Below are 27,676 nucleotides of genomic sequence, written 5' to 3' on the forward strand. Positions count from 1 at the left end.
GAATCTGGGATCGCGTATTTAGTAAGTACGTACTATTGAGAAATGCATTTCTCTGAACTTCAGTTTCCCCATCTGTAAAACGGGGGAAATAATATCTATTGCCTCAGGTGGCAGTAAGGATTACAGAAAATTAGGTTTGTGATGTAGCCAAACTGGATTCAGAATAAGCACTCTTATCCACTTATGTTCCATCCTGGAGGGATGGTAACAGGGACTCCCTCAAATGAGACACACGCCTGCCCCTTCTGCACACCCTAAGTGGTCCAAAATCAAACTCAGTGGCATGAGGAATCAGGTGGTGGCCTTAGAAGCAGTGTGTTTGGTGAATATCTCTTTGGATGCTTGAGAGAGGCTCAAAGCAGGACAGTGATATTAAAGGAATTCAGCTGCAGTTACTGGGCACTTACAATGGGCCCAGTCCTTGGTGGGGTGGTTCCAGATCCTGTGCTCAGTCCTGCAGCCTGTGCAGAGCCGGGTGTTACAGGTGCTGTGGTTATAACACACAAGAAAAAGAAGGCCTCTTCTCTCATTTCTGGATCTCGCAGAACTCTCTTTGTGATTTGCTGGTTCAGAGGGGGTTTGAAATGTGTGAAAGCATCAGGAAATGGCAGAAAAGGCAGTGCCTGAGCAACAGTAGTGCGCATTGTTGTGGATATTAATTTTCATTTGAATATGGGCTACCCTGAAATCTTGACTTCTAAATAAGCTCCGTTGATCATAAAGGGTGCTTGTCGAATGTCAGTGGGGCTATTGGCAGCAGAAAAATCATCCCAAAATCGTCTGCTCCAGACCACACAGAACTCATGAAAAGGAAATGGGGTCTTAGACATTTAACCAGTCTTGCTTTCCAGGAAAGTTATTGAGAATCTGGACAATATTGGTAGTTTGTACAAACCTGACTTTGTTTCCTAATTCTTTTTTTTCCTCTTCCTCCACCTCTCTCTATGTGCCCTGGTGAAAAACTAGGTGGCGAGGTGGGGCAGGAAATGGTTTCTTTCAGATCATTCTCCTTTCGCACAGTGAAAGGGAATTCCCCACAGTTGTGGTTGTCAAATGTTTTTAGGTCCCCAGTTCATCTACCCTAACCATTCCCTTTTCCAGTGACATATTCCTGACATAGGAGTAATGGAAATGCTTTGCTTCTGATGGAATATCAATGAGGTGGTATCTAGTTGCAGTTAATTACATATAACAAATAAGAAGCCCCCCAAATAGAAAGTTAGTGTGGAATTACCATTTTATAAGTATCCATTCACTAAGTAAATACTGAAGACCTACTATATGTGGGGCATGGTGGCAGTCCCTAGGGATGCAAAGATGAGTCATGTGTGAATTCTGCTGTCAGAGAGTGTATGGTCTACTAGGAAGTCATATATGATGATGATGTAGTGAACTCAGTGTGTGGTGGTGAGTGCTCAGGTCCTTAAAAGTGCAGGGGAAGTTCAGACTACTGCTAGCACTTTGGAGGTGAAGAAAAGTGGAGGTGCTGGTCATGAATAGCTTCCCAAGGAGGTGGTATCAAGAAATGAGACCATTTAGAGGAAGGACATTCCAGACGGAGGAAACAGCATAGCAAGGGCATGGCAGTGGAACACTTCAACACATTTTGGGGAAAAGCAAGTATGGTGGGGTTGCATTATGTATCTTTTAAATCCTATATATAATCTCAGTAGAAAGAACAGAAAAATTAAAAGAGTACAAGTTATTACGTTTGATGATTCTATGTCTTTGAATGAGCGTGAGAGAGAAGACATGAATCCACTGTGGGCCATGGTCTCTCTGCTTCTGGTGGTGAGAGTTGAGCGCATGTCCTGCACTTTGGGGAAATGTAAAGAATTTTCAGGAAAAAATATTGATTCTATGTAATGTTTATCTTATGGCCTAGGATTATAAATGCATTTCCCATATAGTAAAAAGGGAAATAAGATTGGAAAGGCAGTTTTGGACCAGATGGTGGAGGGAACTTGAGTGCCCAAATACCATTTTGCAAAACACTACACTAAAAGAATGTTCCCCGTGGCTTTCTTTCCCTACTCATGTCTTCCGTCAGTAGAAAATGCTCTTTTCTTTCTGTAGTCTTTTTCTTTGTCTTATTGGAACATGAATTCTGAGATTGAGGGGGAGGCAGAAGGCAATGAAACAGTGACATGGCAGAACGGGGCAGGTGGCTGATCCTGCCACACCCTCTACCACCTGTCTTCCCAGAGCTCCACTGTTCTCTCTAAATGGTTACCTGGTTACTCTGTTTTTATATCACATATAGCCATCGGCTACATTGCAAGGAAAACTAAGTGTAAAACTTGGCAGGGCCATACTGTTTTTTTTAAAAGGTAGTGGAGAAAGGTTATCATGAGATTTGGAGATTGGAGAGCTGAGTTCAAGTCTTCACCCTGCTTACTTCCTAGCTGTGCAAGTTTGGACAAGTTCCTTACCCTCTGTGAATCTCAGTTTTCTCATTTTTCACAGGGATAATAATGTCTGCTTGTAGGTTTCTTGTAAAGATTGAATGAGCTAATGTATACTTTGCAGAAAAAAATATTAGACAAACTTTTATTATTATTATCCTAAATGGTAGGAGTTTTACTTCCAGGTAGAGCTAGCTGTTCTAAGAATCCATAAAAATGTTGATGCATCCCTAGAATTGTTTATGCACATCACATTAAGCAATTTCTTTGTGTCTTTCTTTTCCAACTAGACCCAGGGTTTCTTAAGGGCAGGGAGAGTCTTATTCATCTTTAAAATTACTTTAGCATTGAAAGGTGTCTGGCACAAAGCAAATATTGGTTGAATGAATGGGTTAATTGTGAATAGCAGAAAGTTTCCCAAATTAGGAAAATCTGAATTATTTATTTTTAGCCCACCACTTTGTTAGTAGAAAATAGTCAGAATTCCTGAGAACTACCTTATTTCGATTCAGATTGACACAGTAATATTTATTGAGCATCTTCTATGTGCCAGGCATAAAATCCCTTATCCTCCAAGAGTTTGTGGTCTCGCTGGGGAGACAGACACCTGCTCTAATAGATCAAAGACAGACAGACAGACTGAAAAGCACTATTACAGCCTGAGCACAGGTTGCTGACCAACTTGTGGTTTCCTGATCAGCGTGGGCTCAGTGTCTCTGGGACTGCCCGTCAGTAAAGGATGTTATTATGACATGAGAAGTAGCGGTGAGATGACTTCCCAGAGAAGGAAGTAGAGCTCCGAGCAGGAAGTCCTGTTTGTTAGTTGGTGTCTGAGTTACACACACATCTCTCCCCAGTTGCTCTCCTCTCCTTCTCCTTTGGCTGGACCTGTATTATTGCTGTTGCTGGGTTGGCCTGTGTGGAGACCTGCTCAAAATCAAAAGAAGTTGCTTTTCCTCATTGAGGCTCCTGATGGTATCATCACCCCTTTCCTCATCCCCTGATCCTTGCCATGAGGAAGAGGATTTGGCATTTCTTGTGTGGGTCTAAGAGGCAGAACTGGAAACTGTAGGAAGGCAAAATTTAGCTCAACATAAGAAAAACTTTCTAAAAGACAGAACTATTTGAAATTGGAATAAGCAACCATGGGCAGTGAGTTCCTGCCTTGGGGAGTGAGGTTTATGAAACAGAGACTAAATGAACGCTAGTTGTAGACTGGGTCAAACGTCTTATGGGGACTGGGGTTGACTATAACAGACCTTCTCCAGCTTTCACGTGCATGCAAATCACTGGACATCTTGTTAAATTGAGGATTCTGATTAGGTAGGTCTCTGCAAGGCCTGAGATTCTAACAAGCTCCCAGGTGATGTTGATGCTGCTGATCTAGGGACCACACTTGAGCAGCAAGGGACAAGGGAACCTACTGGTAATCAGGATTCCATGAAACTAACAATAACTACCATTTTAAAATACTCAGTGCGAGGCACTGTGCCAAGGCCTCTGCATGTGTTATTTGTTTAATGTTCTTTAGTAAATAAATTTGGAAGGACCTGAGATGGGTTACAGCAGAGATGGGAAGCACAGAGACCAGTCAAAAGCTATTAAAACAATATAGGTAACAGATATTGAAAACCTGGTCCAGAGGCAGTGAGACTGAGAGAAGATAGGTGCAAGGAACATTGCAGAGATAATAATCAAAGTTCTTGCATTGGATTAAATATGAGCCGGGGAGAAAAATTGTTAGATTTGATTGTGAGAGTGACGGGGAGGATTGTGGAATCATTAATAGGCCAACTCAGAAGTGGCTGATTTGAAGGAAAGTTGAAGGGAAAGTTGAGCTGGGGACATGGAAGATACTTGCTAATATTTATTAAGTACTTACTATATGCCAGGCATTGTTCCAAATACTTCACATGTCTTAATTCATTTAATTCTCACAACAACTCATGAGGCAGGTACCATTATTAGCTCTATTTTACGAATGTGGAAACAGACCCAAAGTCACCCAGCTAATAAGTGACAGAGCAAAGCTTCACATCTAGGAAATCTGGTTCCAAAGCTTCTGATGTGGTAGGTTTTAGAGTTTGTTAAGTTCTTTCCTGTTGTTAGCTTCTTAATAACTCCCAACTTGCTTATTCTGAGCAACCTACCTGTTTAATATTCATTTAATATATTTTACAGGTCCCTCCATTAATATATTCACTTAACAGATATTTATTGGGTATCTCCTATGTAGTAGGCTTGGTGCTGGAGATACAATGATGAGCAAGTACAGTCTATGCCCCCATGGAGCTTACATTTAATGGAGGAGGAGGCAATTGTCGCAAAACTATCTGATTTCAACCTGTGATATCATTCAAAGGGAAAAAATAGAGAAAATGCCATAGGAGAACATGATCTAGACTGGGAGTAAAAAGGGAAGCTTCCCTGAAGAATTATTTGATCTGCAGTCTAAAGGATGAATAGATGTTAACTAGGTGAAGAGAGAAGAACATGAACACAAACCTAAATAGCTTTATTATTTCACTCAATTAGTCTCTCCCCCTCTCTCTCGATCTCTCTCTCCCTGTTTCCTCCCTTCTCCCTCCCTCCCTCCCATCTCTCCTCCTCCCCACTGCCTGCCTTCCTCTCTCTCCTAGCAGAGATGTCTATGGCATGAATAGCCAGAATGAGCAGGAACCCAGCAGTGTCTTTAGATACTAACACCACGCAGGTTAGGAGTGTGGTCTGTTGTCTGTCTGCTTTGTTCACTGCTCTAACCCCAGTGGCTATAACATTGCTTGGCGCAGAATAGATACTCAAATATTTGTTGAAAGAAGCAATTAGTCAATTAGCTAATTAGGTACAGGGAAAGTAGGAGGGAGTTACAGGGAGGCTGAGTTAATCTCAGGAAGAGGAGGAACATTCTAACAGTGTTCAAGGCAACCAGGTATAATAGAAATATCTCTGGACTTGGTGTGAAGGAAATTAGCCACTTGTTAATTTTGACCATGGGCAAATCACTTAACTCTCTGTGCCTTAGCCTTCTTACTCATTGAATAAAGATCATCTTTGTCCTGCCTAATTCACAGGGTTATTGTGAGGGTGCAGTAAAATAATCTAAGTAAAAATGTAATGTAAAGTGCTATTAAATATATTTTTATTATCAGGGTGTAATAGTGAACTGCCGGTCCAGCTGGTGCCAGGTACTGTCTTTGTGGTATCTCATAGTGGGAATTCTTGTCTTAGGAGAAAGTTTGAACTAAATAACTCAAATTCTTTCCAATTCATATATTCTATGGTTATGACATATAAATCCATTATGTAACCATTTCTATAAGTTGTATTTTAAAGTTTTGAATACATAAAGCTGAGTTAAAATACTGAAGTATTGGGTAAAAATGTTGTATATCAAAATGCAAAAAATACTGAGAAGTTTGTTTTATTTAATGGTGGACAAAGATCTTAAGCTGAAATCTGTATATAATTCTCTAGGGAGGGGGGAAATCCGAATGTCTGATTTCCCCTAGAATTTATGAACTCTCTGTATATCAGCTCTGCAGCCATGTTTACCAAGCTGCAAGATGAAAGGGGGTCCCTTAAACTAAAATGTCAGTGATTGGGGTTTTAAGGAATTTCAAATTACTCGGAAGGTCCCAGACACTTAGTGACTCCCAAGTGATTTGAAAATCTTACTGACTGCTGGCAGCAGTTTGCCTGGAGACTGAATTTTATCTCAGCCCTTTTAAAAGAGTAAAGAAGCCACAAATCCAGTAGCTGTTCAAAACAACAAAGAAGGTGCCCTTGGCTTCTAACAGGAGTGTCTCTGAATTCCTCAAGGAATTCCAGGCCTAGGCTTGATCCAGCTGGCAGGAGGTATCGATCTCCACTTGAATTCACTGAATAAATAATGGTTGCCATAGTTATCGAGCAGTCGCAACTGGTTGGAGAGCAGGGAAAACTCCGAGGCACCTTCTGTGAGTTTGGCCATGAGAAAGTCTGGTTACAAGGTTCCATAATCAACCCCCTCCTGAAATCCAGCCCACACATTGCTCAGTTTCTTTATCCTGATAATGAATATGGGATCTTGAATATAGTGCAAGGCATGAGGCACAGAAAGGAAGGGAAAGCTTAAATCAATGGATGGTTATTTTATTCTGGGAAAAGCATCTCTCCCTGCATTATGAACCTAATTTGATATATGTCAGTATTTAATAGAATTTGCTATCAGCAAGATGACTGTTTGATCGTGTTACAGCAACTAGAGGGCTTCTCAGAGGACCAAATCCCAGTTTGTTCTATTTTAACATTGTTTATTATACCAATAGCGTTAACCTGGATATTTTAAAAGAAAGGAAAAGAGTTATCTGACAATCTCATGAATATTTTCACTTTTCTGTTTCCTTTCATCCTTCTCTATATGCAGAAATAATTTTTACATGGATGGAATCACAGCTTAGATACCATTTTATATTCTAATCTTTATTTAATGTGATATTATATATTTTGCCATGTCGCTTCACATCCTTCATATTTGTCCTTTTTGATGTCTACAGAATCTTCTATTATGAGGGCATACCATTTTTCACTTAACAGTTCCCCTATTCTTCTTCCCTTTATCTTTTTCCATTTTTTAAAATAGGTATGCTACCCCAAATGTCTTCATGCATACAGTCTTATTCTTCTGTTCAGTGTTTTCTTCAGATAAATTCCCAAGAATGGGATTACTTGGTCAGAGGCTACGAACATTTTATAGCGCTTGAAATTTACTGCCAAATTTGCAGCCAGCTTTTTTGCTTTTGGGGGGAAAATAAAACTTTAGGCAGAGCACCATTGCTGTTGAAGTTCACTCTTGAGTGCTTCTTCTGAGACTAAAACAAGGGGACTATGTATTTAGTAAAGATAAACCATAGAGGACAGCTTTGCACCTGGGCTGATTAGTTAATAGCTTCCTGGGGGAAAGCAAAATCCTGCACGGCAAAGCTTGGGAGTCAGGGGACTTTATCGCCTTTGTTTGACCCTGCAGCTGCCAACCATTTGCCATGTGTCAGGTATTGTCTTAGGGGCTGACTGTACCATGCATGTAGCACTCTCCAGTTGGCAGAACACTTTTATGTAGCATCTTCTTAGCTGAAACTCACAATAAACCATGGAGGCGAGCTTTATTATAATCACACTTTTTCTTTCAATTCATTGTGTAATATTTAAGAAACACAGAAAAGAATGAAGAAGACTACAACAAAGACTTGTGTATCTACCACCCTTTAATCCCCATTTTCCTAGGAGGATGTTGAGCCTTAGAGCAATTAGGTCACATGATTAGTAAGTAACAGAACCAAAAATGGAACCCAGGTCTGTCTGACTCCAAGTTCAGTCACCTTTTCTCTATATTATGTTGCACTGAGAGTGGAGACCTGTAAGTTACAGCCCTCTGAGATGCTGCTGGCAATTTTCATGGTTGTATTTTAATATAATTATAAATATATACAAATGTGCATCAGAGCTGGAAGGGACCTTAGAGGTCATTAAATCCAATCTCTTCCTTTTCATAGGGGCTCGAGAGAGGAAGGCACTCCCCAAGTCATACACAACTAGCCAAGTTGGGGAAGAATGCAGATCTCCTGATTCCTGGGCCTCCTTTTATTTAGGGCAAGAGAAAAAAAAATGTGTCTAGATAGTTGCTTCATTTTTCCGATGATTTTGGGAATTAACTTTTCTAACAAAAATATTCCCAACTAAAAAAAAAATTAATGTAGGAAAAATTAAAAACTAGTACTTGATTTCCCATTGGATGGATATCTTCCATCTCTCAAGAATTATTATTTTACATGTAAATATACCAAGAGATGAAAACTTTGACTAAGATAACAGGGGCCAAGCTCTTCTCTCAGGAAAGAGACTCTGATATCTACATGCTGAGGGAGAGCAAACTGATTTGTACTGGATGTCATGCTCCTTTCTGTTTGCAAGGAGATGCAACATTGCTCTGGAGCAAGAGGACAGAGTCTGCCTCAGAAGACTGGGTTCAAATCCCAGCTTTTAGCAGCTGTGTGACTTTGGGAAAACCATTTAACCTTATTTACAAAATAAGAGATCATAATATTTAACATGGAGATAATTTATACATTATTTTATAAAATATAAGATACTGGTGTTCATGTCTTGCCACATTATAAAATGCTTGCACCACCTCCTCTGGGCCTCCTCTCTTCTCTTTGACTTTTCCGTCTCCACAGCAGAGGAACGTGTATTTTGTACCAGGTGTAGGTCAGGTGTAGGTGTGTGCCAGGTGTAGGTCAATAGGAGTATGGGGCTGGGAGAACACGGAAAAGAAAATCTGGATTCTTCTCAATGCTGGTTAGCATGAAAATACAAGAATGCACTTTGTATCAGGTCTTGCAGGGCGGCCTTTGCATTAACAAATGGAAATTACAGCCGCATTACCAACCCAGTGTGTCAAGATGGGAACATTTTTTCATTTGCCTGGATGTGTTTCCATGTCACTCTGAAAAAGAGTTGCTTCCTGATGGGGCTTTTGGAAGACCTCAGTCAGATAATGTGTGCAAAATAGTAACCACCCTGTTATTCACTCAATGTGGCTCTGTGACGGGAACTGTGTCTGCATTATTCGCCCCAGGTTATCCTCCCAGAAACCCTGAATTGGGTATGATTATTATCTTCATTTTATAAGGAAACTGGGGCTCAGAAGTTAAGAGACTTACTCAAGGGGACACAGTGAGTAAGTGACAGGACTGGGATTCAATCCCTGTTGTTGCTTAATACCAAAGGCCATGAACTACCTCTAAGAGGGAGGGCACTTTGGCTGTAAAATGCCATCCCAACTGGCAGAACAGAGCACAGGCCTCCATTAGGGATTCAGGGTTTGTTTGTTTGGGTTTTTTTTTTTTTTTTTTTTTTTTGGCTGCGTTGGGTCTTTGTTGCTGCACGCGGGCTTTCTCTCGTTGTGTTGAGCAGGAGCTACTCTTCGTTGCGGTGCGCGGGCTTCTCATTGCGGTGGCTTCTCTTGTTGCGGAGCACAGGCTCTAGGTGCGCGGGCTTCAGTAGTTGTGGCACACGGGCTCAGTAGTTGTGGCTCACGGGCTCTAGAGCACAGGCTCAGTAGCTGTGGCACACGGGCTTAGTTGCTCCACGGCATGTGGGATCTTCCCGGACCAGGGCTCGAACCTGTGTCCCCAGAATTGGCAGGCGGATTCTTAACCACTGAGCCACCAGGGAAGTCCAGGGATTCCGGGTTTTTTAAGATGTAACTGCCTCCTAAATTTTTCTATCCTTTTCTAACCCTCTGCAGAACGACATGGGTTAAAAGAACCAAAGAGAGTGGAGGAGCTATGCAACAAGATCACAAGCAGCTTAAAAGAGCATCAGAGTAAGGGACAAGCTTTGGAGCCCACCGAGCCCAAGGTCCTGCGTGCCCTGGTAGAACTGCGGAAGATCTGCACCCTGGGCCTCCAGCGCATCTTCTACCTGAAGCTGGAAGACTTGGTGTCTCCACCTTCCATCATCGACAAGCTCTTCCTGGATACCCTGCCTTTCTGAGCAGGAGCAGCCTGAGCAGGGAGCTGCCTCATGTGCTAGCAGCCGCTTGCCAAGCAGCGGAGGGATGGGTCTGGACACCTACCATTTTCTGTCCTTCCTTAAGAGAAAAAGCAAGCTCCTGTAGAAATGAAAGACCTTTTTTTTTTTTTTTTTTTTTCCTGGCACTTTTCCTTACAACTGAAAGCCAGAAAACTTGCAGAGTATTGTGTTGGGGTTGTGTTTTATATTTAGGCTTTGGGGTTGGGGTTGCGGGGGTGGGGTATAGTTCATGAGGGTTTTCTAAGAAATTGCTAACAAAGCACTTTTGGACAATGCTATCCCAGCAGGAAAAAAATAATAATAATAATAACTGTTTTAAAACTCTTTCTGGGGAATACAATTATAGTTGGTTTGTATTTAAAAACAAGAACAGCCAAGGGTTGTTCGCCAGGGTAGGATGTGTCTTGAGATTGATCCCTTTAGAGTACACTTCTTGTATCAAGGGTACATATGTGGTGCAAACAAAGCAGAAATTCCCTCTTCCTAATTTCTTTCTTCCTTATTTTATTTTAACAAATGGTGAAAGATGGAGGATTACCTATAAATCAGACATAGCAAAATGATAATGGCTGTTCGCTTCCATATACAAGTGCAATTTTTAAAGTGCTGTCTTACTAAGTCTTGTTTATTAACTCTCCTTTATTTTATATGGAAATTGAAAGGAGGCAGTCATGTTAGCAAATGACACATGCTAATTTTCCTAGCAGAGGCTTTGTCCACCTGCCCTTTAGAACCCTTCTGAGGTATGGTCCATCCAAGAATTTAGGTCATTCTTGATGGATACAGATCCCTGCCCTCACTGTCCATCTGTCCTAAAGGGGGCTCAGATTATAAGATGGATTGCATACAGCTTTTTTTTTTTTGTCATGTTCTGTAAATCCAGCTGGAGTTCCCTAAACTTTCTTCAGTTATAGAAACTGACTGACACATTCATTCAGAAGCCCCAGGAGCATTCAATGAGTTTTAAGCGTTTGAACCCTAGATGAGAACATGCAAATGAGTAGGAATGGATCATACAGGGTAAGCACCAGGGATAATAAGGTTTTTAAAATATATATAATTTAATTTTTGTTATCGGTTAAAGAGACAATTTTGGAGAACAAGCAAGTCTTATTATAAAAAAAAAATAGTGTGAATGTAAGTACTTAGAAAGGATTAGTGGGCTGCGTTTCAACATTCCGTGTTCGTACTCCCTTTTGTATGTTTATACTGTTAATGCCATATTATTATGAGATAATTTGTTGCATAGTGTCCTTATTTGTATAAACATTTGTATGCACGTTATATTGTAATAGCTTTGCCTGTATTTATTGCAAGACCACCAGCTCCTGGAAGCTGAGTTACAGAGTACTTAAATGGGGTGTTCACAGTGAACTTGGATACACCAATTAGAAATTAAATAAGCAAATATATATATAAATATAGCAGGTTACATATATATATTTATAATGTGTCTTTTTATTAACCATTTGTACAATAAATGTTACTTCCCATGCGGTTATTTTTTGGTTCATTTGCAGTGACTTTTAAGGCAGTACTGTTTAGCACTTTGATATTAAAATTTTGCTTATGTTTTGCTAAATTCAAATAATGTTTGAAGATTTTTAGGTCTAAAGGTCTTTATATTATATACTCTGTATCAAGTCAAAATATCTTTGGCCATTTTGCTAAGAAACAAACTTTGAATGTCAAACTGATGTCACAGTAGTTTTTGTTAGCTTTAAATCATTTTTGCTTTAGTCTTTTTAAAGGAAAAAGAACAAAACTATGCTGTTTATATTGTCATTAAATTATACAATCAAACAAATGCCAAATGAATTGCCTAATTGCTGCAAAGGATAGCCGAGATAGCAAATCATATATGTTTTTTTCCAAGAGTCATTCTGATATTTGATCATATATTATGTTTGTGTGAGCTTTTGTGAGAGATTATTATTTTTATATCAAGATGATAGGATCTGGAATGTTAGGATCTTGGAATGTTAGACTTAGAAGGGGCCTGACTTGTCAACTAGTCCACGCACTCTGAAATTCATAGAGGAGAAAACTGGGGCCCAGCAAAAGGCAAAGAGTTACCCAAGGTCAGACAGCTGGTAGCAGAATCAAGACTAGGACCTAATCCTTCTTTCCATGGTCTTTTTACTTAATTTACTGCACCTATAGGGAAACAGGCTTTTAGAAATAACCACTAATATTTATTTACATTTTACCATGAAAAAGTAGTACTTTTGCAGTAATTTTTTTTAGCTTATATGCAAACACAATAAACATTATTAAATATCAGGAAAGCTAACGTTTCATACAAGGTAGCTTCAGACCAAATTCAAAATGAATTTGGATAAATTAGAAATACTGTGCATACATATAACCCTTTTGTGCACCGTTAGTCTTGGAATGTTAATCCTTGTTTTTTTGTCATGTCTGTAAAGGAAAAACAAAACAAAACGAAAAAACAGAGCCCTAGAGAAATGCTGTCACTTTTCATTTTTACACCCATCAGATTTAAGGGAAAGACTTTTTAGCTGTTATTGATTGGTTGGAAGGAATGAAGGTTTTTAGTTATAGGTCCAGACACTAGTGCTGAAAAATAAAGATTATAGCCAGTGTTCTTCTGTCTTCCATAGTTATTACAACTATGAGAGCCCCCCACCAAGTCATCTATCAATTCAAGTCTCTTTTTTTATCTTAATGTTGACACACAAGTTTATACAGAGTGGATGACCAAACTAGCTCAGAGGAGGACAGCAAGAATTAAAGCAGGTGATTCTTCCCTTGTGGGAGAGCTCTCTCAGTGCGAACATGCCTTCTGTGGGCGGAAATCAGGAATCCACCAGCTGTTAATGGAGAGTGCCTTGCTTTCATTTCAGACAGCAGAGTTTTCCAAAGTTTCTCTGCTCCTCTAACAGCATTGCTCTTTAGTGTGTGTTAACCTGTGTTTGAAAGAAATGCTCTTGTACATTAACAATGTAAAGTTAAATGATTAAATTAAATTACATTTTATCAATGGCTACTGGTGTGTTGAATAAGCACGCTTCATTTAACAGTATTTTCTTAACCATTTATATAATGGTATTTGCTGTGAACTCTTAAACATACCCCAAATGGATTTTTTAAAAGGCTTACTAATGCTGAAAAATTAATAGGCATTCTGAATTGGAAATATATTAAACCTCACTGATTGGGAAGAAGGACATTCTAAATTCAATAACCATTTATTGACTACTTCCTGCAGGCAAAGCACAGTTGGGTGCTTTGAGGAGATACAAACATGCACAGTGTATGAAGTTTTTGCTTTCAACTGTATATAACATAAGTGGAGCTAACAATCTGTTGCCTAAACTTATCATTTAGGGGTATGAAGGATTTATTTCTATATCAAGATGACAGGATATCAGTTGTTTGTGAACCAGAATTTACAAGAATCAGGGTTAGAGTTCTCAAAGACTGATTGGTACTCTCTGCCTTTTTGCTGAAGCCATTACTATTACATTGCTTAGAAACCCCTCTGTGGGCAATGCAAATACAACTTTTATTCAGCTCTACCCCAAACACATATTCCAAGTTAGTACAAATATGGTTTTTTTGTGTGCACTGATAGCTCAAAACTAGAAACGTGGGAGCTCTCATGATTTTCTTCATTAGTTCATGCATAGAGTATTTTCTAAGTGCTGTGTGTGGTCTAGGAGCCAAACCCTTCTTCCTGCTTCTTGCCAGTGCCTTCATTTCCTCAACTATAAAATACAGTAAGAAGAGAATGAGAGATACAGCGGAGCACCATCTTGCATACAAATTCAAATATAGGTGCTTGGCCCAAAGGGAAAAAAGAAAGGGGGAGTGGCGAAGCTCCTTTTTCCGGGACTCTAGGGGCAAAAGTCTGGTTTGAATGGGGAGGGAGGCAAGGAAGATCAGTTCTAGATAAGGGGCATTTATTTGCCTGCGGTTGAATTTGCATAAGTTAAATTCACAAAGATAACGCAAGAAGCTAATTGTTGACTTTAAAAAAAATTGCAGTAAAACACACATAAAACATCATTTTAACCATTTTTAAGTATCCAGTGATGTTGAGTACATTCATATTGTTTAAGCAATCTCCAGAACTCTTCATCTTGCAAAACTGAAGCTCTGTTCCAATGAACAATAACTCCCCATTCCTCCCTCCCTCAGCCCTTGTAACCAATATTCTTCTTTCTGTCTCTGTGAATTTCACTACCCTAGGTACCTCATATGAGTGGAATCACACGGTATTTGTCCTCTTGTGTCTGGCTTATTTCACCTAACATAATGTTCTCAAGAGTCATCCATGTTGGAGCATGTGTCAGAATTTCCTTCCTTTTTAAGGCGAAATAATATTCCATACCACATCTTGTTTACCTATTCACGTGTCATTGGACACTTGATTTGCTTCCCCCTTTTGGCTATTGTGAATAATGCTGGTATAAACATGGGTGTACAAATATTATCTTTTCAAGACTTTGCTTTCAATTCTTTTGGCTAAATGTTGACCTTTGAGCTTAAGTATTATGTAAATTATTTTCAAAGATAATCTTGATTATATGTGATTTTTTGTGTTTTTTTTTTTTTTTTGCCTTAGGCACTGATTTCAGACCCTCCCCATTTCCTTCTCTCAGGTAGCTCCATGAGCAAGCTGCTTATAAACCTTTGTTCTAGGACTAGGAGAAAAATGGGAAAGACTAAAATCAAAAACAGAAAAGACTGAAATCTAAGAGTATTAAATGGTCCATCATCTTGTCCAAATACTTTTCTTTGAAAAAGCCCATACTTTTCTTTGAAAAAGCCCATACTTTCAGCCCAATGGGTTGAAAATCTCATCATGTTTCAAAGAGGATTTTTGCACCTTCTATTATATGACACCCCTCACCATGAACAAAATTCTTCAAAATATATTTAAGAAAATTATTCCTCAGGGTCATAGCTGAGTTGTACCGTGACACTAACATAGACAATACTTTTTGTTTGTGCGTTCTGTTTGGTTAGTGTTGCAAGCACACTCATTCCTGTTTTATTTTTTTAACTCTGCGCATTTCATGGCTCCAACTGGGAGCCCAAGGATCACTGGCCCTTTACCCGATTACCTGCTATGATGCTAGTCATCCTCCAGGCTGGGGCTCTAAGGGCATTTGGTTTGAGGAGAAGAGGAGACTCAACATTTATTAGGCATCTATTATGTGTGCCAGATACTCCAGTAGATATGCTCATACATGATCACACTTAATGCTCACTACTTCTGAGAAGGTGTCATTATTCCCTGTCTGAAAATGGGGAAAGAGGCTAGGAGAGGGTGAGTACCTTGCCCAAGAGCCCATGGGATTTGAACACATGTCCGTATGGCTCTGCAACCCCTGGCAGTCTTCCTGGTGCTTGGTCTTTAGACCCCTGTTCCTCTCTGAAGCAGAGAGAGCATTTACCCTCAGTTCCTTGCTCATCAGCAAGTGGTAAGAAACTCTACCCAAGCACCAGAGCTACTAGCCTACAGAGTGACACAACCTCATTTTCTCTTTCTGTCAAATTTATCACCTGTCCTACTAATTCTTCAGATTCCTTGACTCATGACCCCCACCGTTTTTTCGCCAGGTACTCTAACTTTGTCCCTCACCAGCCTTAGACCCACAGAGCCTTGTAATAATGAAGCCCTGCTCCACCTTTGGAATCCCTTTCTGATGCTTCCCCCTCTAAACACAAATGTTCTCTATACTCAGAATGGACTGCAATCATTCAACCCCTCACAACTCTTTCCTGCCCCAGCCAACTTCCCAATTTCCAGCTGATTTAAAACTTACACTGAGCACTATAGTCAACAGCTTAAAGGTCGTCCTCCTTCAAATTCTATAGCCACTTCTCTGTTCCCTTCTGACCACGTTCAGTAAACCCACAAAGACCAGCCTCATCAGCCCCATAATCTGCTTTCCTCGTCCCTGCAGAGAGTTGCTGGAGCAATGCAGAGAGCCAGGCAGTCCTTGACCATCTCAGAGTTGTTCTCTTCCCAGCAGCCTGGCCTTCATTTTGCCCATTGAACATATGAGTCTCCTAACACACTTTCTACCTTTTATTCCTAAAATCCTAATTTCTTCCCCCTGATCATTTCATCCTTGCACATTTTTCTTGCCAGTTTCTAATCAATTGTTCAGAATTATACAAAGGTGTTTATAAGTATATATAAAAAAAAAGACACATAAATATACTAACCTAACATAGCTGCTTTCATATGTTTCATTGTCCATATGAACATACTTAGGTTTTTCCTCTTATTTAAAAAAAATAAAGAGTACATCCTTATATATTTGCATTTTTGCTTCTTACATTGCCAAGAGATTCTATGGGAAACTAAAATAATATAAAATTGGAAAAATATAACCGATTGAAAAGAAAAAAGTAAAATAATTCATATATACAAAAAATGAAACTGACTTAAAACCAAAAAATAATTATAAAATGATTTATACATACAAAACAGTAATATAACAAACATCTATGAACTCACCACCCAACTCTAGAACTGTTGGAATCTCTATGCTTCCCTAATCATATTCCCCCCTTCTCCCCAACAGCCTGAATTTTGGTTTATCATTGCATATGTATATATTCCTAAACAATTTACTGTTTAGAGTTACACTTTTAAAATTTTATATTAGTTGTATTGTAAGGTATATATTCTTCTGCAACTTGTTTTTCTCTTTGCTCAAAATTAATGTTTATCTATCCACAGACGAATGGATAAAGAAGATGTGAGCTATATATATATACATACACACACACACACACACACACACACACACACACACACACAATGGAATATTACTCAGCCACAAAAAAGAATGAAAGAATGCCATTTGCAGCAACATAGATGGACCTAGAGATTATCATACTAAGCGAGGTAAGTCAAACAGAGAGACAAATATCACATGATATCATTTGTATGCAGAATCTAAAAAAAAATGATACAAATGAACTTATTTACAAAACAGAAGTAGACTCACAGACATAGAAAACAAACTTATGGTTATCGAAGGGGGTGGGGTAAATTAGGAATTTGGGATTAGCAGATACAAACTACTATATGTAAAATAGATAAACAACAAGGTCCTACTGTATAGCACAGGGAACTATATTCAGTATACTGTAATAGACTATAATGGAAAATAATCTGTATATGTATAACTGAATCACTTTGCTCTACACCAGAAACTAACACAACATTGTAAATCAACTATACTTCAATTTTTTAAATATATTTATCCATGATATCATATGGCTCTAATTCATTAATTTTCACTGTTTTGTAGTACTTCTTTTAATACATTATAATTTCTTTATTCACTGTCCTGTCAATGGTTATTTAAGTTGTTTTTAAGTTGTTATTTAAGTTTCCATATTCTTAGTATTACAAGCTATAATATCAGGAACATTTTTGCACACATCTCCTGATAAACATAGGCAAGAATTTTTCTAGGCTAGTGGTTTTCGAAGTGTGGTCCCAGGACCAGTAGCATCAGCATCACTTGGGAACTTGCTAGCAGTGTAAATTCTCAGGTCCCACCCCAGACCTACTGAATCAGAAACTCTGGGGATAGGGCTTAAGAATCTGTGTTTTAATAAGCCCTCCAGGTGATTATGGTGCATGCTAAAGCTTGAGAATCACTGCTCTAGGATTACCAAGAAGTAGAATTGCTAGGTTATAAGGTATGCAAATCTTCTCCTTTACTGGATATACCAATATTCTTCAAAAGTGGTTGTACCAATTTACACTCTCAACAACATTGTATGAGGGTTCCATCTGTTCTACATCTTCCCCAACACTTGGATTCATCAGGATTTTTTATTTTTGCTAACTCAGCGTTTATAAAATGGCACCATGTTGTGCTTTATACAATTATGAATAGAGCTGCCTATTTACCTACAAGCCTTTGTGTGAACATGCTTCATTTTTCTAGAGTAAATACGTAGGAGTGGAATTGCTGGATAGGTTTAACTTCATAAGAAACTGTTAAACCTTTTTACATAGAAATAGAATATTTAGCCTGGCACATGGCTACTCAGGATAAACACATTTCTCAGACTTCCTTGCAGCTAGGGGTGGTCTTGGCACTGTGTTCTGGTCAATGGGATACAAGTGATATTGTCATCTGTGTACTATGTCCTATATGCCACTCTCTCCTTCCAGATGGCATTTGACAGTGGCCTTCTAGAGACAACATTACTATTGTCTGGCCCCAGAAAGTGGCTTTATGGGTGGAAATTTCAGCTTGGAGAAGAATCAAGAGTAGTATCATAATAGGTGATATTTTAGGATGACTTGTACCTAGGGCTGGTCCTGGAATATGTCTGATTGGTATTGTAACCCACATGTTAGCTGGGGCCTCTTCTCCTTAGGATCTAGAAGGGATTGTTTTGAACTCCCTATTCCACAAATAGTGAGGTCCAAAGACCTCCTCAAGATATCTGCAAATTCTGCCAATTTTTACATTAGCTCTGGCTTCAGTTTCCCACTTCTGTTTGCTTAGCTCTGTTAATGGACTGTCTTGCTGTACTGCTGATGTCATCCCTATTTCTGGTGTTGCTCTAGAAGTAGAACCATCTCCCTACCCCATCAGTTAGCTGTGGTTGAAGAGGAACATGCATTGACCCTTCAGAAAATATTGTGACCTGAATAGTTTAAATCTGAAGGGGCTGTAAATATAGTGGCACTGTAACTATCATGTCTAGTATAGTAGGAAGCTTGACTTGACTCATGAAGCCATTGTGGAGGGTAGTTTTGGTAGAATCATCCTTAGTACCTAGCACAGTGCCTGGTTTACCAGAAACCCTTAGAAATGCTTACTTAGTAAATTCAAGTTAGATATTCATTGATGGAAGTGGGAGATGGAAACCACATCACATTCCCAAGAGATAGACTATGTCATGATTTTCGAAGTTGGTATCTAGAGCCAAAGTGTCTAGTCTCATATTTTTCTGAACTTCAATGCCAAAGAGAGAGAGAGAGAGAGAGAGAGAAAATCAACACAACCTCAAGGAAGGTTTGTTTTTTTCCCTTCCCTTTAGAAAGCAGCTGTCAGTTTAACTTATCCCAAAATACTGTCAGTGATGAGCATGACTGAAAATGCGTTTTATCTGTAATTAGAGAGATTACATTAAACACTATTATTTGCAGACACACATTGAATTAACTCTAATCGAGGCTAGCAAATAGTAGAGCCTGCCTATTTTTCACCTCAAAATTTTTAGAAAATTGTGACAGTTGACACACGAGGGACAATGCTGACAAGATTTCTTTCCATCAAATGCCAGACAGTAATTGCAATTGCCTTTAAAAATGTTTTAAGCAGTTTCGTTAGTAAATCAGAAGTTGCCACAAATCACGCTGATAGTTTCTAAACATAGAGGTTGTTGACTGTGCATTCCAATATGAGTTTAATGAATTGATTTTCTAAGGAATTTAACTTTGCATGTTTTCAGGTGTAATTAATTCACTCTGATTAATGTGATTAGCATAGATATCAGTGGATTACACATGATGCCCTCTATTTATTCACTTATTTTTAATCTGCCACACTGTCCATTGGGAAATTATATATGTGTCTTTTGGGGGAAACATCTTGCTCATGGCTCTGATCACATTGGATTTCTGCAAAGCAGAATCCTGGTAGGAATTCATTGATTATTTACAGGCTATGCAGCAATGTACTTTTGTTTGAGGGACCTATTAAAGTTTACACAGTTCCAGGCTTTAAGGAGCTTATAATCCAGAGGGGAAGATGAGACAAACATTCCGATGCAAGTCACTCACAAGGAAGAATGACTGTCCTCAAATTCTTCTTTTTCTGAGCACTTCTCCCCTACTCCCCTTAAATAATGCTATTACTTAAGGTATGTCAATGGCCCTCCTCTTCTCCAGTGCTTCCCACTATCCTGGGCACTCTTATTTGTGGCTTCAACTACCACTCCCAAATCTATATCTCTAACTCAGTCCTTGCAGATGCCTCCAAGTAGCTTCACCTGGATATCCCACGGGTACTCCAAATTTAACATACCAAACCCCAATCTCCATCCAAACTTGCCCCTCCTGTCTTCCCAATCTCTATAAATGGCTCCTCCATCCACCCAATCAGCCAAGCTATACTATTATTGTGAGTCTCAGGACAAGAAGAAATTCATTTATTTCCCATCGTTCTCAAAATTTAACATTCATTTTAACGTTCATTAGAATCATCTGGAAAGCTAATTAAAGCACAGCTTCCTGAGACTCGTGCCCAGAAATTCTAATTCAGCGGTCTGGAATGGGATCCATGAATTTGCATTTCTAACAAGCTCACATGTGACACCAATGTTGTTGGGCCAGGGGCCACAGTTTGAGAACCATTGCCCTAGATAATGAATATAACATAGACACATTTCCATGAGCCGTGAAATCCCTACTCGGTGAGCAATCACTGCCAGAGAATGAAGGCCCAGGAAGTAAATCTCCTCTGGAGAAAGCCTCTCTGCATCAACCAGAGGCAGTATGAATTAATGAAAAGGCATGTGATTTAATTATTCCTTCATCCATTAACTATGTATGAGTGCCTACTCTCTGCGAGGCACAGTGCAAGGCACTGAGCTATGCTCTGAGATACAGTGCTGAGTAAAACCATGACACAATCCATGTTTTAACAAGTGAACTCAGGCACTCCACTGAGACTTAGATAATCTGTAAAATGGGGACTGTACAGACTTTATGAGAGATATCAAATAGAGGACTAAAGTAAATGTCTAATTCAGCACCTGGGACACTGATTCTCAAAAAGGATGCTGAATAATTGGTAATTAGTTCTTATTTTTTCATGTGAGAATTAGCCACTCTAAAGTGCTATGCAAATGCTAGTTGTAATTATTTTTAGCATTATTTCATAGACTCCTCAATGAGTTTACCCAGGTAGTTTTTGATTAAAAAAGAGTATTGGTTTATTTATTTATCTGTATATACATAGAAAGAAGTTCTGGAAAGATATTTAACAAATTGTTAACAGTATTTATTTCTCTGTGGAATAATTATGATTACTCTCCAACGATTAATCTATATTTTCTAGTTTTTTTACTTCTTTCTCTTTTTCTTACTTTTTAAAACTTCAAGTACAGTTGACTGACAATATTATATTAGTTTAGGTGTACAACATAGTGATTCAGTATTTTTATAGATTATACTCCATATAAAGTTATTATAAAATATTGGCTGTATTCCCTGTGCTGTACATTACACCCTGGTGTCTTATTTATTTATTTATAAATTTATTTATTTATTTATTTATTTATGGCTGTGTTGGGTCTTCATTGCTGCACACGGGCTTTCTCTAGTTGCGGCAAGCCTGGGTTACTCTTCCTTGCGTTGTGCAGGCTTCTCATTTCTGTGGCTCGTCTTTGTTGCGGAGCATGGGCTCTAGGCACGCAGGCTCAGTAGTTGTAGCTCACGGGCTCTAGAGCGCAAGCTCAGTAGTTGTGGTGCATGGGCTTAGTTGCTCTGCGGCATGTGGGATCTTCCCGGACCAGGGCGAACCTGTGTCCCCTGCATTGGCAGGCGGATTCTTAACCACTGCGCCACCAGGGAAGCCCCTATTTTTTAACCTAGAAGTTTATACCACTTATTCCCCTTTCCCTATCTTGCCCCTCCCCCCACACCTCTCCCCACTGGTAACCACTAGTTTGTTCTCTATAACTATGAGTCTGTTTCTGTATTGTTATATTCATTCATTTGTTTTAATTTTTAGACTCCACATATGAGTGAAAACATACAGTATTTGTCTGATTTATTTCACTAAGCATAATAACCTCAGGACCATCCATGTTGCTGCAAATGGCAAAATTTCATTCTTTTTTAAGGCTAATATACCATAATATATATATTAATATATATATATTCCATTATAACTTCTTTATCCACTCATTTGTTGGTGAAAACTTGGCTATTGTAAATAATGCTGCAATGAACATTGGGGTGTATATATCTTTTTGAATTTGTATTTTCGTTTTCTTCAGATATATACCCAGTAGAAGAATTGCTGGGTCATATGGTAGTTCTTTTTTTAATTTATTGAGAATCCTCTATACTGTTTTCCATACTGGCTATGCCAATTTTCATTCCCACAAACAGTATACTAGGGTTTCCTTTCTCCACATTCTCACTGACACTTGTTATTTGTTGTCTTTTTGAGAATAGCAATTCTGACAGGTGTGAGGTGATAGCTCATTGTGATTTTGATTTGCATTTCCCTGATGATTAGTGATGTTGAGCATGTTTTCATGTACTTGTTGGCCATCTGTACATCTTCTTTCGAAAAATGCCTGTTCAGGTCCTCTGCCCATTTTTTAATCAGCTTGTTTGTTTTTGTGATATTGAGTTGTATGGGCTTGTTATTAATCCCTTATCAGACATATCATTTGCAAACATCTCCTGTTCAATATGTTGTATTTTCATTTTGTCAATGGTTTCCTTTGCTGTGCAACAGCTTTTAAGTTTAATTAAGTCCCATTTATTTATTTTTGGTTTTGTTTCCCTTGTCTGAGGAGACAGATCCAAAAAGATATTGATTGCTAAGACTGACGTCAAAGAGTGTACTGTCTATGTTTGCTTCTAAGAGTTTCATGGTTTCCAGGCTTACATTTGGGTCTTTAGTTCATTTTGAGTTTATTTTTGTAGATGGTATGAGAAAATGTTCTAATTTCATTCTTTTCCATGTAGCTGTACAGCTTTCCCAATACCACTTATTGAAGGGACAGTTTTTACCCCACTGTATACTCTTATCTTCTGTGTAATAGATTAATTGACCATAGGTACATGGGTTAATTTCTGGGCTCTCTCTTCTGTTCCAAGGATCTATGTGTCTGTTTTTGTGCCAGCACTATGATGTTTTGAATGTTAATGTTGGTATGCTTGATGTTGTCCCAGAGGGACTCATTTTTTTTAATTTGTTGTTCTTTTTGCTGTTACGACTGGGTGATTTCCACTATTCTATCCTCCAGATCGCTTATGCATGCTTCAGTATCACCTAATCTGCTATTAATTCCTTCTAGCGTATTTTTCATTTCAGTTATTGTATTCAGCCCCTGACTGGTTCTTTTTTATATTTTCTAGTACTTCGTTGAATTTCTCACTCTGTTCATCTATTCTTTTCCCAAGTCTAGTTAGCATTCTTATTACTATTGCTTTGAACTCTTTATCGGGTAAATTATTTGTCTCTGTTTCATTAGGGTTTTTTTCAAGGACCTTATCTTGGTCTTTTATTTGAAACATCTGCCTCTGTTTTCTCATTTTGTTTACCTTTCTCTGTTTGTCTCTATGAAATTAGGTGAAACAGTTACCTATCCTGGTCTTGAAGGCATGTCCTTGTGTGGGAGTGTCCCAATGCAGTCTGCGTGTCTCCAGCGGCCTTAGGGGGAGAGCTGGATCTGAAGTGAGCGTGGGCCATGTCTTCCCCCCCGCACTGGCAGCCACCACCTTGATGGGAGGTCGGGCTGGAATCAGCGGGGCTGGGTGCAGAGAGCCAGGTGCCAGCACCAGTTTCTCCTGGGCTCAAAGGCAGTCACCGCCCTATCGTGGGTGGGGTCAAGGCCAGAGGGCCTGGAGCAGGAGCTCTGAGGAAGTTGGGCTTCTCCCCAGTGTGATGGAGTCTCCACCTTGCTTGGGAGCATGGTCAGAGCCTGAGGGCTTGGGGCTGCACTTCTGAGCGGGTTCCAATTTTCCCCCAGTGTGTGGGGCTTGGTTAGAGGCTGGGTTGGGGTCAGAGGTGTTGGAACTGAGGGGGTTGGAGACACACTGTTGAGCTGGTTCTGCTCCCTCCCCGGTGTGAGCTCAGGATGGCAGTGGCGGGCTCCCGCCTGGCTAGAGGCAGGGCCAGACCAAGCTGGTTCATCTCCCTCCAAGTGTGAGCACGCTCACTGGCAGTGGTGGCCTCGGCCCTCGCGGGGAGCAGCGGCGGAGCAGGAGGTGCTGGAAGCAGGAGCCCAGTATGGGGCGGGGGGCAGCCCCTCAGAGCACCAGGCACTTTTCAGACTGCTGCCTCCACACTGGGACTGGGAGCAAGAAGTTTGTGCACGTGACCTTCAAGAGCAGAGTCTCGGTTTCTTACAGCCCTCCGGTAAGCCCCACATCTTTTCAAACCAGCTCATGTTCCTAGTGTTGAACCCCAGGGCTGGGGTGCCTAATATGGGGCTTGAACCCCTCACTCCTTAGGGAGGATCCCCAAACCTGTGATATCCCCTTCCTGTTCTGGATCGCCCGCTAGGGGTGCAGGTCCTGACTAGATCACTTCTCCTTCCCTCCTACCAGACTCTGTGTGGTCCTTTCGTTACAGTCTAGGTCGTAGGAGAGTCATTCTGCCAGTTTTCATGTCATTCTCAGTGAGGGTTGCTCTATATGTAGTTGTAGTTTTGATGGGTTCGTTGTGGGGAGGTGAGCTCAGCGTCCTCCTATTCCACCATCTTGATCCTGCCTCTTGCATTTTCTAGATTTTATTAAACAACCATATATGATTGGTGTAATAAGCATTTAGAAAAGGGAGAAAGAGAGAATGAGTCCGCAGGTCCTACAAGGAACAGGTAAACACGTGGAAGCCCTCAGGCAATGTTTCCAAACTTTGGCTGCATATTAGCATCAGCTGGGGAGTTTTTCAACATCTAATGGCCTGGCTGCCCCCGAGACCAATTCAATATAAATCTCTGGGGCTAGAACCCAGGCGTCAGTAGTGTTTAAAGCTCCCCAGCTGTTTTCAATGTGTAGCCAAAGTGGAGAACCCCTGCCTCAGGAGAACTCCTGCATTTTCTTGTTCTTGGTAGGTCCTGGGAGTCCTGGCTTACGGGGGGCTTCCTGGGTCCCTACAACCAAGCTCATCCCCAGGAGAGACATCAGTGTTCCTTGGCTCGCAGTATGAACATAGTTTTGTTCAGATTTCAGAATAAATGGATGAAGGATGAAATGAAATGGATCAGGGCTAGAAATGACTTTGGCCACTGGACGAATATAGGGAGAAATAGTTGAAAGAAGATGTGAGTTAGAATATCTGGGTTCTTTGTGAGGTCTGTCATCCAACAGCTATGTGATCTTAGGTTACTTTTCACTGAACCTCAGGTTCCTCATGGCTCTGCCTTTCTGTGATGCTATTAGGATTAAATGAACTAAAACACATGAAAAGAGTTTTGTGAAATGTAAGGTAGTATATAAGTATTATTATTTTTATTATTTTGTAACTAATAACATGAAGAATGTGCTCAAAGAAAGATGATATCTGAGGAAGACACGAGAAAGGTTGAATTACCCTCCCATAGGAGACCCAGGCCTCTGGATGAACAGGGAGAACTAAGTTCAAAGCGAATTAAATAAGGGGCAAATCCATGGACTGAAATGAAAAGCAACTTGACAGGCTAAACACGAAACACTTCTTTCTCAGAAATCCAGAGAAGAGACTCTGAGAAAGATCTTCCCTTTGCTTTCATGATGGCTTCCAGGAATTTATCCCAAAGTGGTGATGTCTCAGAATAAATAGGTTTTCTTCTCATAATTAAGCCAGAGGTTCTGGGAAAGGGCTGAGCACAAGGCTGAATTCACTACTGAGATTGCTTGCAGTTTAGCTTAGGTCCCAATGAGGCGGTCCCTATGTGTCGCCAAAAAAAGAATCCTTGCATATAGCTTTTTAAATTGGTGGTGGTTTTCCAGAATCCTTGCATCTGGACAACAGCCTACTTATGTCTCTAGACTGACTTTCTTTTCCTCTGAAATTAATTTATTCTTTGAAAATAATAGGCCCCGGAAAGAACTTTACTGCAGCACTCTTTGTGGGAGGAGCTCAGCATTAAAAAGGGCCATCTGAGATATCATTTGACATGGGTCTTGATGAAGAGAGCTGAGAGCCCCTTAAGCATAGTGACCATGACTTTTTCATCTTTGTATCCCCTACATGTGCAGGACCCAGAAAAAGTACACAGTGAATCAATGCCCTGGAAGCATATCCTGTAGGCACAGTTCCTAGCTCATGGTAGGAAATTAATAAATATTTGTGGAAAGAATAGCATTGTCACCAGGTCTAACACACTGACAATGTCCACTATTGTGCAAGCATGTTTTCCTTTTGTTCATCTCAGCCCACTATCAGCTGCAACTTCTCCCATAAAATGGAAATCTATTACCCCACATTCTCAGGGTTAATACAGATCTATACTGAAAATAAACCATAGCGTTTGTATGGTACATTATAGTTGTGTTACTTTTTTATGATTATTATAGACATTTATTTAAAATAATACATTTACAGCCCAGATAGTTCTACGTTGTATATTCCAGGTTTAACCAACTTCATAAAAATACTTTGAGAACGGCTGCATCCACAGATTTTTAAACTACATGATTATTTCTTTGCCGATTCTTCTCTCTCTTTTCTTTCCCGAATAACCTCTTTCAGATATGGTTCAAGGTAGAATTTATCCTGCTCATATTTTGTCCACTGCTCTTTAGGCAAGATCTGCTGCCTCATGGTCAGGTCCAGTGCTCTCTTAACGCAGAACACCCTGTTGTTATAAAGGTTCTCAGGAAGCCTTCTTATGGATTCTTTTACATCATCACTCTCATATGTTGAATCATCTCACATTAAGCCCAGTTTATTGAACCCGGCAGCATTGTAATACCATTTTCAAATACCCTCCAGCCATTTACTTGACGCTGCAACAGCAGGCTTGCTCGCCATTTTGGCCCGAGACCTAGTTGTATTATTGAACTGGAGCTTCGCAACTTGAGGAAGAATGACATAATAATCATTGCAGGCAAAAGATAAAGGAAACCTAAGCAAAGAGAGTGGCAGGTTTCTGGCTTGGGCACCTGAGTAGATGACAGTGCTATTCACTGAGATATGAAGGAGGTATAGTTTTGAGGGGAAATAGGACACATTTAGTTATAGACCCGCTGAGTTGTAGGTGCCTATCATCCAGGTGGCGGCGCTGAGTAGACCATTGAATATGCAGGTATGAAACTCGGGAGACACCTGGATAGATATATTCTTGAGCACTATCAGCATATAATAGTTATAGAAATCCAGGGGAAAAATGAGTATAGAGAGAAGAACAGTGAGAGCAATTTTAAGGGGAAGGATGTGATAGGCCAGTAGCAGAGGATTGAGAAGAAAGGTGAAAATGGACACAGTCAACATGAAAGAAGACAAGGTAGTGTGGAAGGGTCCATGAGGTTAAGGGAGAGATTTTTAAAGATTGGAAAGACATGTTTAAATGCTAATGGGAAAAGACAAGATGGACCTGCTAGGCACCTCTGTATCTGTTCATCACTACATCTGACCACAATAACCCTCAGAAAGCGTTGACTTCAGCCTTTCAGACCTTTAGCACAAGTTCCTCTCTTAGCCAACTCTAACTCATACAAAAAATGGAATTCTAGGAAATGAAGTTCTCAGTTCATCCAAGTTGACATATCACAATCCAGCATAGTACATCCCTTGTCAACTTGGTGTCTACACACACTCTTTAACTATATTTAATTTCCAACTAAAACCATCAACGAGACCATGCTTTTGTATAACATGATTAAACTACTCTTCACACAACTGAAAACATGCTAACCGTCTCCTAACCAAAAGATACACAAAGTCCACTTCATCTATCCTGAAGAGCAAAGTTTTGCCATCCATCAGGCACTAAACTGAATCTTCAAA

At 39.8% G+C, this 27,676-nt stretch overlaps 1 protein-coding gene and 1 pseudogene across 1 annotated transcript in view; one reads left to right on the top strand and one right to left on the bottom strand.

Moving 5' to 3' along the window:
* NR4A3 (nuclear receptor subfamily 4 group A member 3) overlaps nucleotides 1-10,119 on the top strand; it is a 36,816-nt gene extending 26,697 nt beyond the window's left edge. The window contains exon 8 of the mRNA XM_036856569.1: nucleotides 9,694-10,119. Within this exon, the coding sequence (XP_036712464.1) occupies nucleotides 9,694-9,941 (248 nt within the window). The 3' untranslated portion in view covers nucleotides 9,942-10,119. The remainder of the gene's footprint in view (nucleotides 1-9,693) is intronic.
* Nucleotides 10,120-26,365: 16,246 nt separating this feature from the next.
* On the bottom strand, nucleotides 26,366-26,701 carry LOC118897491 (annotated as a pseudogene).
* Nucleotides 26,702-27,676: the final 975 nt, after the last annotated feature.

This window comes from Balaenoptera musculus, chromosome 6 (genome assembly GCF_009873245.2).
Source record: "Balaenoptera musculus isolate JJ_BM4_2016_0621 chromosome 6, mBalMus1.pri.v3, whole genome shotgun sequence".
Classification (NCBI taxonomy): Eukaryota; Metazoa; Chordata; class Mammalia; order Artiodactyla; family Balaenopteridae; genus Balaenoptera; species Balaenoptera musculus.